This window comes from Thermobia domestica, chromosome 16, assembly GCF_964235325.1.
Source record: "Thermobia domestica chromosome 16, izTheDome1.hap1.1, whole genome shotgun sequence".
In the NCBI taxonomy this organism is placed as follows: domain Eukaryota; kingdom Metazoa; phylum Arthropoda; class Insecta; order Zygentoma; family Lepismatidae; genus Thermobia; species Thermobia domestica.
Window position 1 is genome coordinate 2,527,945 of NC_137469.1, and position 12,920 is coordinate 2,540,864.

Below are 12,920 nucleotides of genomic sequence, written 5' to 3' on the forward strand. Positions count from 1 at the left end.
AAATTTCCCTGACTTTCCCTGACTTTTAGTCTTTTTCCCTGAGCTTCTCTGACCTGCCCAATTTTCCCTGAGTTTTTCGTGACTTCGCTGACCAGTAGGAACCCTGATTAAGTATTTGTCCATTTAAGTACCCACGTACAGTCTAAAATACTCTATTCATGTGAAAAATAACTTAAAATAAATAAAATGTTACCTGTTTCAGTAATCTCGAACAAAACGAGTGAATAGTATAAACAAAGGATCCATACTCGATCCACATAAGAGAATGAAGGTTATCAATATCTAAAGCTCGCTGGAAGCATCGTCTAGCTGCATCAGCCTTCTTCAGGAAATCACTTTCACTTCTCAACGTTTCACACTAAAAAGGTGAAATCCAAGTATCAGTAACTCTTAATTATTATAGAAAAGCAATCGAAAAATTGACACAGATCGCATAGAACACAATCCCTTTCATATTAGGAAAAAGAAACCGCACCAAAGTTAATGATCAAGATAAAAAATAAAAGAATAGACATGAAATAAAACGAAATCTTTAAGTTTTACGTCCTACGATTATGCCGGTTAGACTAAAGGAGACAGTAATAATGAGAAATGAATGAAATGGTGGAATGAAGAAAGTGGAAGGAAACGGGAGAACCCCGATAAAACCCACGCACACGGTGTTTGTCCACCACAAAGCTAACTTGGCTTCAGCTGGGATCGAACCAAGGACCCCAGGCACCAGAGGTGAACGCTCTATTACTGAACCACCGCGACCCAATAAAAGAATAGAATACTATTTCAAGTCTTTCGAAACATTTAAAAGAAATACAATGCAATGCAATATATTAGTGTCAATAATTTTATTTGGATCCAGAAATGACACAGAAAGACTTTTCTTTTAACTTCTATATTCTTTGAAGACATCAGAAACTTAGAATAAAAATGAAAATGAAATGAAATCTTTAAGTTTTACGTCCCACGGTTATGCCGGTTAGGCTAAAGGAGACGGTGATAATGAGAGATGAGTGAAATGGTGGAATGAAGAAAGTGGGAGGAAACGGGAGAACCCCGAGAAAACCCACGAGCACGGTGTTTGTCCACCACAAAGTCCACACGGCGCGAGCTGGGATCGAAGCAGGGACCCCAAGCACCGGAGGTGAATGCTCTACCACTGAGCCACCGCACCCCCTCCCCGGAAAGTTAGAATAGAATCATCCAGTTGGCCCAAGAACAATAAAAATATCAGGGAGGCCGCAATAGCTCAGAGATAACATGCTCACCTCCAATGCATGAGATTCATAGTTCGATCTCATCTCTCATGCTAAGTGGACTTCGTAGTGACGAAAAGCATGCATGGGTTTTCTTGTGGCTCTCCCACTTCCTCCTACTTTCTGCATTTCATCATTTTGTTCATCATTATCATCACAGTCTCCTTTAGATTCGGAGCATAATCGTAGGATGTTCAACTAGAAGAAAGAAAATAAGTATCATCACGAATTGGCAACCTTTCCTTTCCGAAAAAAAAAAAACAAAAAAAACCCATAACTTAACCCCATCATTTCACAGCGTGTAGCACCGCCACTTAACGAGTGACAAGCACCAATTGACAAGATGCATTTTCGCTGCTCTTCCCTGATGAGTTAGAGCTCCCTCGTGGCTAAGCGGTTAGCGTACGCGCCTTTGGCGTGGGAGACCCGGGTTCGATTCCCGGCGGGAGCTCATGTGGTTCGGATTCCACGTTAATCAGTAGGTCCACGTCTCATATAGCCTCGCTGCTGAACGGGACGCTAAACTAAAATCAACTCAAATCAACAACCCTGATGAGTTAATACCTTTTATTTTCTTGACCTTTTTATTTCTTTTATTCATCTGCTTTGCTATGAAGAAAGCTCCACCTGGAAGCAGAAAGATTGAAAGTGCAAGGATTTTAGTCTACTTTCAGAAATCTCACGAAAACTTTACGTTTACCCGGTGCTATATTATAATCCTTATTACATTATTATTTGTATTACAACTTGTACTGCAATATATTACGATACAGTGGATAGCAGCAGTAGTGGACTAACCCTTAGAAGTTTCTCTCAAGAAGTTCGAAATGAACTGATAAGTTTAAGTATATTTCAGATAATATTCAGAGAATACGCTTAAAAATTGTTCAAATTACTATGGGAGTTTCAAAGTTTCGGCTCTCCCAATAAAGGTAGGGACAAGTGCGTAGATCTGTCGGTGAATGTACAATTATTGAATTTATTTAATAAACATATCATTATCGTTAACTCTTGTTTGTTAACATATCAATGCTAGACCATGTATTTGTTAACACATATTATTGGAGATTATCAATGCGGATTTAGACGAAATCGATCAATTATCGACGAGATATTTCCAATTCCACAATTACTCGAAAAGAAATGGGAATATAATATCCCGGTACACCAACTATTTATTGATTTTAGAAAGGCTTACTACTCGGTTAGGAGGGCAACATTGCACAACGTTCTTACAGGATTAGGAATACCGAAAAAAACTAAATTCCAAAGTAAAGTCCAAGTAGGAAGATACCTGTCCATGAAGTTCTACGTCAAAAATAGCCTGAAACAAGATGCATTGTCGCCATTATTATTTAACTTTGTTCTGGAGTACGCTATAAGAAAAAATCAAGGATAGTAACCAGGGCCTAGAGCTGAATGGTCATCACCACATTATGGCGTATGCTGATTACGTAAATCTGATAGGAGATGGTACGAAAACAATAGAGAGAAATGCACGGATTTTATTAAACGTATGTAGAGACATGGGTTTGGAAGTAAATGCAGAGAAAACTAAATACATGGAAATTCGCCGGGATCGTAATACTACAAATTATGGATGTGTCAAAATATCAAATAACACTTTCGATAAAATGGATACTTTTAAATAACTAAGATCAATATTAACAGACAAAAACCATGTCCAAGAAATTAAATGTCGCATGAAAGCAAGGAATTCGTGTTACTTATTCAGTTCAAAATCTTTTGTCTTCGCGAATTCTGTCGTGGAATTTGTAGTTTACATATATAAAACGATAATCATAATGGCCGAATTGTATGGTTGAGAAGAATGGTCGCATATTCTGAGGGAAGAACGCAGACTGAAAGTATTTTAGAATAAAATCATGAGGCGAGTATTCGGACCCTAGAGGAATGGGAATGGAGAATGGTGGAAACTTCACATTAATAGGAATTGTACATTTTATTTATTTATTTATTTATTTATTGAACAATTTCCCAGATACAGCATAACTTTGCCATTTTACACAGGGACATGCTAACAAAAAAAAAAAAAAAAAAAAACAAGACAACAATAACAACAACATAGAAAAAAAGAGTGTAAAAGTAAAACTATTCCGTCAAAGCTCGTTTAATTGCTCTTTCAAACACTGGGTAGCTCGAAAAAATGTCCACATCAGTTTTATGTAGTTTACCGAACACTGTTAGGGTAATCAAGTCTAGGAGGCTCATATGGGCAGGTCATGTTGCTAGAATGAAAGGAGGGAGACACGCGTTCAAAATTTTACCTGGAAATCTAAGCGGGAAACGACCATTAGGAAGACCTAGACGCAGGTTGGAGGACAATATTAAGATGGATCTCGCAGAAACAGGAGTACAAACTAGAAACTGGATCCAGTTGTCTAAGGACAGAAGTCAATGGCGAGCTTCTGTGAACGCGGTTTTAAACCTTCGGGTTCCATATGCCATAGAGTGAGTGAGTGAATTAAGTATTTCATAAAAAGTAACAAAAAGTACAAATCGTTGAACTACGTATATAATCAATTAAAGCATCACTTACAGAATTTAATTTCGTTTCCAACTGACTTCCACGAGCCAATGCCATTCCAGCCCACGAATCAATTCGTTCTGGATTCACGCACACATCTAGAAGGTAGTTCTTGATTGCTTTCCCCTGGAATAAAACAAAACGAAATCAATTAAAGAAAACACAAGAGTACATGAAACGTGGCTACGTTCATTAATCTTAGTTTCACATAAAATGTTAAACTTCTATACGTAACAATTAAGGACTAATAATATAACAACTATAGATTAATAATCCAGGGTTATCATAAATGATTTATTCGTTTTGAAAAGGCTATATTTTTAAGTATTACAGGTACACACATGAAAGATATATGAAATGAACCACAAACTCACCAAAAAAAAAAAAAAAATCTTTAAAAAATGAAATGAAATCTTTGAGTTTTACGTCCCACGGTTATGCCGGTTAGGCTAAAGGAGACGGTGATGATGAGAGATGAGTGAAATGGTGGAATGAAGAAAGTGGGAGGAAACGGGAGAACCCCGAGAAAACCCACGAGCACGGTGTTTGTCCACCACAAAGTTCACTTGGCAGGGGCGGGGATCGAAACCGGGACCCCAAGCACCAGAGGTGAACGCTCTACCACTGAGCCACCTCGCCCCCACACAAACTCACCAAGTTCGTATTGTGTGTAGTTTGGCTCCCCCTCATTAGCACATCCCAGTTTGTGATTACCTAAACGATGAACTTCCGTATCGCTGGATTGGGCGTATTGATGAGAATTATCTAGCTTTTTTTTCCCTGGCCTTCAAGATTTCCTGATTTAACACCCTGCAACTTCTTCCTGTGGAGGTACGTTAAGAACCTTGTTTATGTACTCCCACTAGCACAATCCTTAGTCGAGCTCAAAGAATGGAACAGTTTTGCAGTGCAAACAATTGACAGGACTATGCTACAAAATGTATGAAATGAGTTCGAGAATATCGTCTGGACGTGTGTCGTGTCACCCAAGGAGCACATATTGAACATTTGTAGAGGGTGTATAAACTTGGTGAGTTTGTGATTCTTTTCATATATGTGTGTATGTGTAATAGCTTTGAAAATATAGCCTTTTCAAAATAAATGAATCATTTATGCTAGCCGGTGTATTATGATTTTTGATATGGCATCTCCACGAGCTATACCTATAACGTGTTACGCTATTGTGTCAACGAGTGAAATGAAGGAAACATTTTTTTTTTTTTTTCACATTTCAATTTTTATTATATGTGAAGTAATACTGGTTTTCGGAGAGAGGAAATAAGCCACTGGAAAGGAAATCGAATCCAAGTCTCAAATTAACCTGTCGGTGCTTTCATGGCTGTGCTACACAGTTGTACCCCAGACCAAGCCATACAATTCTCTCTAGAACAGGGTTTCTCTATTTTTCTACTGGCGTACCACCAAAGCATATTGATTATTAATAACACCATTAAGTTGTACGTATCACCAACAGTGTCTCGCGTACCATAGGTTGAGAAACCATGCTCTAGAACAGGCATGTGCAAGTTGGAACACGGAATGGGCCAACCACAGAGGAGTTACTGGCGTCGAGGGCCGTACGAGACAATGTACAGCTCACAGATGACGAGAAGAACCCTAAAACAGGGGCAGCGGGGAAAGGTCAAGTCCATTTTCGGTTTTTGAGGTGTGGTCTATACTTAGATGTCGTCTGCTACTCCGGATACAGTTATATGTGTGCTATTCCTTGGTGTCATTTGAAACCCCCATGCGAAAAGTGGGCGAGCCCACACCTACGTCACACTACTTCTGCTAGGGTTCTTCTCGTCATGTGTGAGCTGTACAACATTTTTCCCAAGAATTGAATAGCCATAGTCAATTTATAAATTTGTTCGTCGTACACTAATATCATAGGAACATAAAAACTGTTATAACGGTAATCAAAATATTTACTTATTGAAGAAAGCAGAAAAACCTATTTATTTACCATTTTAGTGGAACACTTGACTAGTCTTCCAATGTTTAGTGGTACACTCTACACTGAATGTTCCAACGCGGAGGATATTTTCACGGTGGACATCAGTTATCCCAGAAAAACTTTCAGCTCAGTTTAAGAAATTACGTAAGAAAATAATTTTCCATAACGAGTACGGCGGGATGGATTAAAGGACTCAGTGGCCCGAGGGCCGGCTGTTGCACGTGGCTGCTCTAGAAGCTGATGTTCTATTTCTTAAACCATCTAAAACTAGAAACCTGATTTTGATTCTCAACCCTACCCACATTTTCTCCTTCATAACGTATGGTTGTATGATGGATGGTACTGGAAGGGTAAGAATGTATGGCTGATGAGGGAATGGACTAGGTAGCTTAGTGATCTTCGCCCAGTCCCACTTCTTCACTCTTTCAATTTAATGCACTGTTTGTTTGTTGAAGTTTAGAGTTTTATTTCAGCACCGAGGATATATCAAATGTGAACCTACAGCTTAAGGTGGGATTAGAACCACCATAATGCGTTCAAATTTTATAATGTCTTCCACCGGAAATCGAACCCGGAACAACGTGCACAAAAGACGCACGAACTAGACAGCGGGAAAGGTTTCAATATGATGTAATGTAATCTCACCTACTATTTTATTTCTCAAGTACAGTATGTACAGGGAGGCGTGGAGTCGACTGACATATTTCGAAGTTGAATATTGTGCAGGCGCAATAGTTTGGAGTTGGAGATTGGAAGGGAATACGATACCATTTTATAAGAACACTGCAAGAGTTACAATGGACATCGTTGGAGCGTTAAACAATGTTTTTTTCTGTGTTCGTAATTACGAAACGAAGTCAGTCATTAAAATGCAGCAATTGTTCTGACAGTTCATTGTTACCTGACATTACGCTAAAGGTCCAGTGTAACTCTTGCAGTGTTCTTATAAAATGGCATCTTATCCACTTTCTCTCCTTCAGCCGCAACGCGCCTGTGCAATATTCAACTTTGAAATGTATCAATCGGCTCCGCGCTACCTGTATATTTCAACCGTTGAGGTATTCATTCAAATTGTCAGTGGGTATCTCTACGCACAATAATGTCAGTTGTGATATACCCCATGTTATTTAAGGCGTAGAGCAGCACCCACAAGAGAAGGTTATGTGTAATTGATCAAGAGTAACACACGGTAGTGCAATAGTTATTGCACTGGCATATAAGAGTGTATGAACCTTCCTTACTATCTCCCCCCTCCCCCCGTTCTCTTTAAACATTATTACATTCCAAACATTATTATATTTATATTTATTTCTATTCCAAAACGCTATTAACAAGTACAAAAAATTATTACCAGTAAGAGCTAAGGTTTCGAGATCTAAAACGGCAAATTATGAATGCGTTAGAATATTAAATAATACTTTTGATAAAGTGGATACTTGCAAATATCTAGGAACAATATTAACAAACGAAAACCATATTCATGAAAAAATTAAATGTCGACTAAAAGCAGGGAATTAGTGCTATTATTCGGTTCAAAACCTTTCGTCTCGTGAATTCTGTCGAGGAATTTGAAACTTAGAATATATAAAACGATAATCATGTATATTGTTCTTTATGGTTGCGAAACATGGTCGCTTACTCTGAAGGAAGAATACAAGCTTAAAGTATTTAAGAACAAGATCCTGAGACGAATATTCGGACCCAAGAGGAACGGGAATGGAGAATGGCGGAAACTTTATAACGAGGAACTACATAATTTATACCGTTTACCAAACATTGTTAGAGTTATCAAATCTAGGAGGCTCACGTGAGTAGGTCATATAGCCAGAATAGAAGAAACTAGAAAGGTTTTCGAAGCCTTGATGGAAGGTCAATTGGAAAACGAGCATTAGGAAGACCCAGGTGCAGATGGGAGGACAATATTAATATAGATCTCGCAGAAATAGGAATACAAAGTAGAAACTGGATCCAGTTGGCTACGTACAGACGTCAATGGAGAACTTTTGTGAACGGGGCATTGAATCTCAGGGTTCTATAGAGTTAGTTTTTTAAGAACTCATTCTTGCAATATAGGGAAGAAAACCAATTTAGTTCCTACAAATAATTCAGCGAGCAGGGATGCCTATTCCACGCCCGACATCCTTACTCTTCCCAAGACTTGGGCGCATTCCCCGAAATTTGCCATTTTCTAGTTTTATTGTATCATCTTCAATGAAAATCTGTTTTTAAATAATCTCACCGGCTCAACGCGCGCTCTAAAAGCCACATGTGATCAGCAAGTTTGAAAGATTTTCTAGCTGTAGCACTAAAGAAAACAGACCGAGTTAAAATGTGTGCAATTGAAACCATATGTGACAGCTATGAAAGAAGAAAAACACTTTCGTCGAAAACAGCTTGAAGAAGCAAAATGCGACACTATTTTTCCATTTTAATGAGTAGAAGAGAATTTCACGTTGAATTTTGTTTTAACTTGCAAATAAACAAATATATTATTAAATACGAGAGCAATTCGGAAAAAACCTCCATTTGCGCATGTGCGGTAAATGGCCGGGAAGAGCGACATCAGTTCTGTGGTGCTCTATGCAGTAGTTCAGTAGACAGTGAACAGTGGAAGGAGGAGGTTCTGTTGCAGTTCACTCGCCTGCTATAACAATTCAAATGAACGCTCCAATAGAAAAACTTGACAAATGTAAAGTGCCATCAATTCAGAAGTCTACTGTGAAACGTTACAACTCAGTCGAGCCATCCGGAACAAGCGTAGGCATGCTCACTTCCGATGTTGTGTTGGTTCACGATAATGCTTGCCCGCACATCGCTGGACATACTTAAAAACTTTTGAAGCAGTTCTACTGAGATGTTTTAGATCATTCTCTCTATAGCCCAGATTTGGCGCCGAGCGACTACCACCTTTTCAGGCACATTAAACAGTGGCTTGCGTCGCACAATGACAATGCTCTTCACAATGCTGTTCGCGGGTGTCTTTATTTATATATTTATTTATTAAGGAATTTCAAATCGTGTAAAACGATATGACAAGTGTCTCAATTTGAATGGTGAATATGTTGAAAAGTGAAGTAACATTGTACTTTTCTAACGTGTATAAGAAAACTTCTGTATCTGCGAGTGTATGTCATTGATAACCAAACGGTGATTTTTTTTTTTTTTTCGAATTACTCTCCTAATATAAAATACAAAAAAGAATGAAATCCTGCCAGTGTTCGTAAGTAATGTGGAACTTTCTGACCAAAATATAAATAAAAAATAAAAAAGACAATTGGATCGCTTTCTATATACGCAGTTTAGAATTATATACTATGCACATTGTACCATGAAAGGCAAATATTTTATTCACTGTTTTTGAGTTATGGGCTTTTGTGTTTTGAGCCCCGTTATTCACCACACTATCTCGCCAAAAAAAAGTTAAATTACAGCCCTCATGTTCTTACAACAAGTGTTATATTGTGCATGTTTCTCATTTTGTGTTGGTATTCAGTGATGTATAAAATCTTGATGGTGTGATAGTTTTGCATGGGTAGTATTAACCACACGGAGGTAAGTGGCAAATGTCTCTCTGTTTTCTGTACCAATGTTCCTATGTATGTTCTATGTACAATTCATGTCTTCTGCTTCGAACTGTTTACCTCGTACTAACAATATGAAAATTGATTCTAGTGACTAGATTATTTATACTTTCATCCTTTAAGACTGAACATAATGGATAATAGAGCTTATAAAACAACTACGCCATGCACTTACCCATTCATTATTCTTAAAGTAATAATCTCCCAAGAGGTAAAATATATCAGCTACGTCATCTGGTAAAGGCAAATGTTCTGAATCTATTGTCGGTAGAGTATCTCTCTCGCCTTCTATATATGCTGTCATCTCCTCCACCATGTGAGCTACAATGAAAGAAAACACACAAAGTCATAAAAACTGGAAAGTACTCACTACGTTCTTGGGTTATAACTGTTTTGCAGCATCAAAATTACCCTTTTACTCAAAATGACATGTCATAAGGTACCTTAACAGATTGTTGCTGATGATGGGGGAGAGTGTTGTACCATGAAACACTATTTACATAACTGCTCTTGAATATAACTTATTGGAATTGAAGTAAGTAATAAAAATGTCATTATAACCGCTACCAGGTTATAGAAGGACTTTTTGTGGACACTCTGTATATTTCGTGAAGACAGTGATTGAAATCCGATCACCACCCACCAGCTCGTTTCTTGTCCACTAATCCTTATTCAGAACCTAGAGCTTTATTAGCCCTTGATTTTTTAGGCCCATACCCATCAGGCAAAAATGGTGCGCGCTTCGCACTGGTTACTGTTGATGTGTTTACTCAATATTGTACAGCTTACCCCTTGAAGAACGCCACTGCTACTTCAGTTATCAAGTGTTTATTTGATATATACATGCTACATTTAGGTATCGTTCAGGCAGTGTTGACAGATAACGCTGCAGTGTTTCATAGCAAAAAGTTTCTATCTAAAATGCAAGAGTACAATATTAAAGTCCATCATACAACACCGTATCACCCCATGAGTAACATCACAGAACACTCTAATAAAATTCTTGTATCTACCCTTAGGTTATGTTGTCAGTCACATAATAAATTGGCCGAGAATCTGACGCAAGCAGTTCTGTTACATAACTACTCCATCGTTGAAAGTCTTGGTGTTTCACCAGCAAGTTTGTATCTTAATATTCATTTTTCTCGTCCCATTTTTAAGCATTTTGGTTTACAGGTATCTGAAGATTTTGATAAGGAAGACGGGATTAGTTGGTCTAATAAATTACTTATGGCAGACCACCGACGAAAAGCCATCATTGAAAAAAGGAACGCACGATGGAACGACAGTCAGCAACAGCGACGACGTTTAAAACAAGGAAGTTTGATTTTTCTCAAACAGCGTAACATCAGTAGTCTATTGAAAGGTGAAATATCAAAATTTTTTGATTTGTACCGAGGACCCCTTTTATGTGTTAAGGTCATTAATGACCGTGTTGTTGAACTTGCTGACCCTTCCACAGGTGAATATTTAGGACTTCATTCGATAGACAGGACAAAGTTATGGGAACCTACCCCTGAAACCCGTGAAATTTGGATGGCCTTAGCACGTCGCCAACTACCAGAAGATCTTTTGCATGACCTTAATTTGTCACCTGTTAATGAAACTCAAGAACCAATCTCTTTTTCCCCTAGTGGAGAAGTCAACTTGTCAAAATCCGAAAACGACAAGTCCGATGAGAATAATTCAACTCCTTTACAGGTTAATAACTTATCAACCAGCCGTTTGTTATCTCTTTATTTAGGAGATCCTTGGTTACATTATTACTTCAATTCAACATATTGGGAGCCTACGTGTATTCCATTAATTGCACCTAACCTTACCGGTGGACTACAATTACGTAGAAGTTATACAGAGAGCAGAAATTAAAACAGATGTTAAGTGAGGTTCACTTCATTAAAAAAAAAAAAAAAAAAAAAAAAAAAAAACTTTCCTACACTGATACGAATTTTCTTTCAGAAAAGCAACGCATTTCTTTTAATCTTTCTTTCAACTTTTAAGCGATAGACATTCATTCATTTTTCTTCCTTTTTGCTTTTAGTTTTGATGATGCATGGAAAAAATGAAAAGGAGAACTGCGCATTTCTTTTAAACTCATTTTTGCTTCCAGCTTTTAACTGTTCAGCAAAGAGAAGATAACACGTTTTCTTTCTTTATTTTGATAAGATAGTCGCTGCATTTTCGAACACCTATGTTTATGGTTACGAATAACGGGTGATACACAGCTGATTAATTCTTTTCCTCTTTTTGTCTTTGCTCCGTGTAGCACTTCATACCTCAGTCAGCTGTGCATTTGTGTTGCAAACCTTATCACTGACTTACTATTAGTTTAATGTCATTAATTTTTTCTTGTTTTCATTTTTGATGTTTGAATTTAGACTTTTTAGTAAATAATTACGGTATATACGTAGGGGAACCGTACTTATCTGAAAACGGTTTGAAATCTTGGCGCGATTTCCGTACCCTCAGCTAGTGGGAAGATGTTTTGGCGTTAAAATATGTATTTTTATTGTGTTTTAAATTTTAAAAATTCTTTTAGGATCCCTTCCCACTTTCGAAATTCTTAAATATGTTATTACATGTTATTTACAATTAATGTTTGATTTTCTTTTAGATTTTTTTTTTTTAAAAAGGAATGTATCGAGATGCCCAGGATAAGAAAATGTTTAGTTCTTAATTATATATACGGTACACTTGTATATTTGTCATTGAAATTTAGTAGGTAATCTTATGCGTAGAATATGAAACTTTACACCTATAGTCAATGTTAAATTTCTTTTGTAGTGTTAATCTTAGATTTTCATTTTCATTTTGAAGTATTTACTGTAATTTGATTGAACCTTATTTACGTCATTTACCCGATTTTGACTTTATTTGAATTTCCAGGATGTGACATGATATATTTTGTTCGAAGAGAAAAGTTTAGAACGGAAAGTAGGCTAAGCCTTAAACGAGTGAATCAGGCATTTCCTTGTTGGTAATAGTATGTGCAGGAATGTCATGTGAATAGTATAATTCTCCGAACGAAAGCAGTAATCTTTTTATTTTAGAAGGAACTATATGAACAGATAATGTGATGGTAAACGGTCGTTTTTCTCCCATGTTAATATATGTGCGGAAATATGTTTAACTTCTATATTTTCTTGTAATTTCTAATTAACATTTTTTTTTTTTTTTTTTTTGTCTTCTCTAGACCACTGAACGACCGTAGGGAAACTTCTTCGGGTAGGATATTTTATGGGGATAAATATATTTTTTTTCAGGGAGGCAATATTTCCTGGAATTGCAGATCTCTTGCAAAAATGGATGTGGCTAATCCATTGGATATTCCATAGCTAACTGTATTTTCGCCATCAATCGCAAAATATAGTTTTTCATTTCTCCTCTTCTTTTATAGTAACCCGTAACTAACCATGTGTATTCTTAGGTTAGATTTTTTTTTAGTGTATGTTATTGTCTAGTAACATTTCAGCGAATATTTTAACGTTTATGAATCGTAACTATGTTGTGTACTTGTATGCTAATGAGTTGTAATGTTTATTTTTCACGTTAATTTTGAGAAAAGTATATTTTAGTTCTAGTAT

General features: G+C 37.1%; 1 protein-coding gene across 3 annotated transcripts in view; it reads right to left on the reverse strand.

Annotated features, from left to right (window-relative positions):
- Positions 1 to 12,920, reverse strand: part of LOC145672879 (uncharacterized) — a 210,181-nt gene that overhangs the window by 66,438 nt on the left and 130,823 nt on the right. For all 3 annotated transcript variants that reach the window (XM_081742065.1, XM_081742067.1, XM_081742064.1), the window contains exons 20-22: positions 9,512 to 9,657; positions 3,811 to 3,924; positions 194 to 358 (exon numbers count right to left, since the gene is read on the reverse strand). In XM_081742065.1, the coding sequence (XP_081598191.1) occupies positions 194 to 358; positions 3,811 to 3,924; positions 9,512 to 9,657 (425 nt within the window). The remainder of the gene's footprint in view (positions 1 to 193; positions 359 to 3,810; positions 3,925 to 9,511; positions 9,658 to 12,920) is intronic.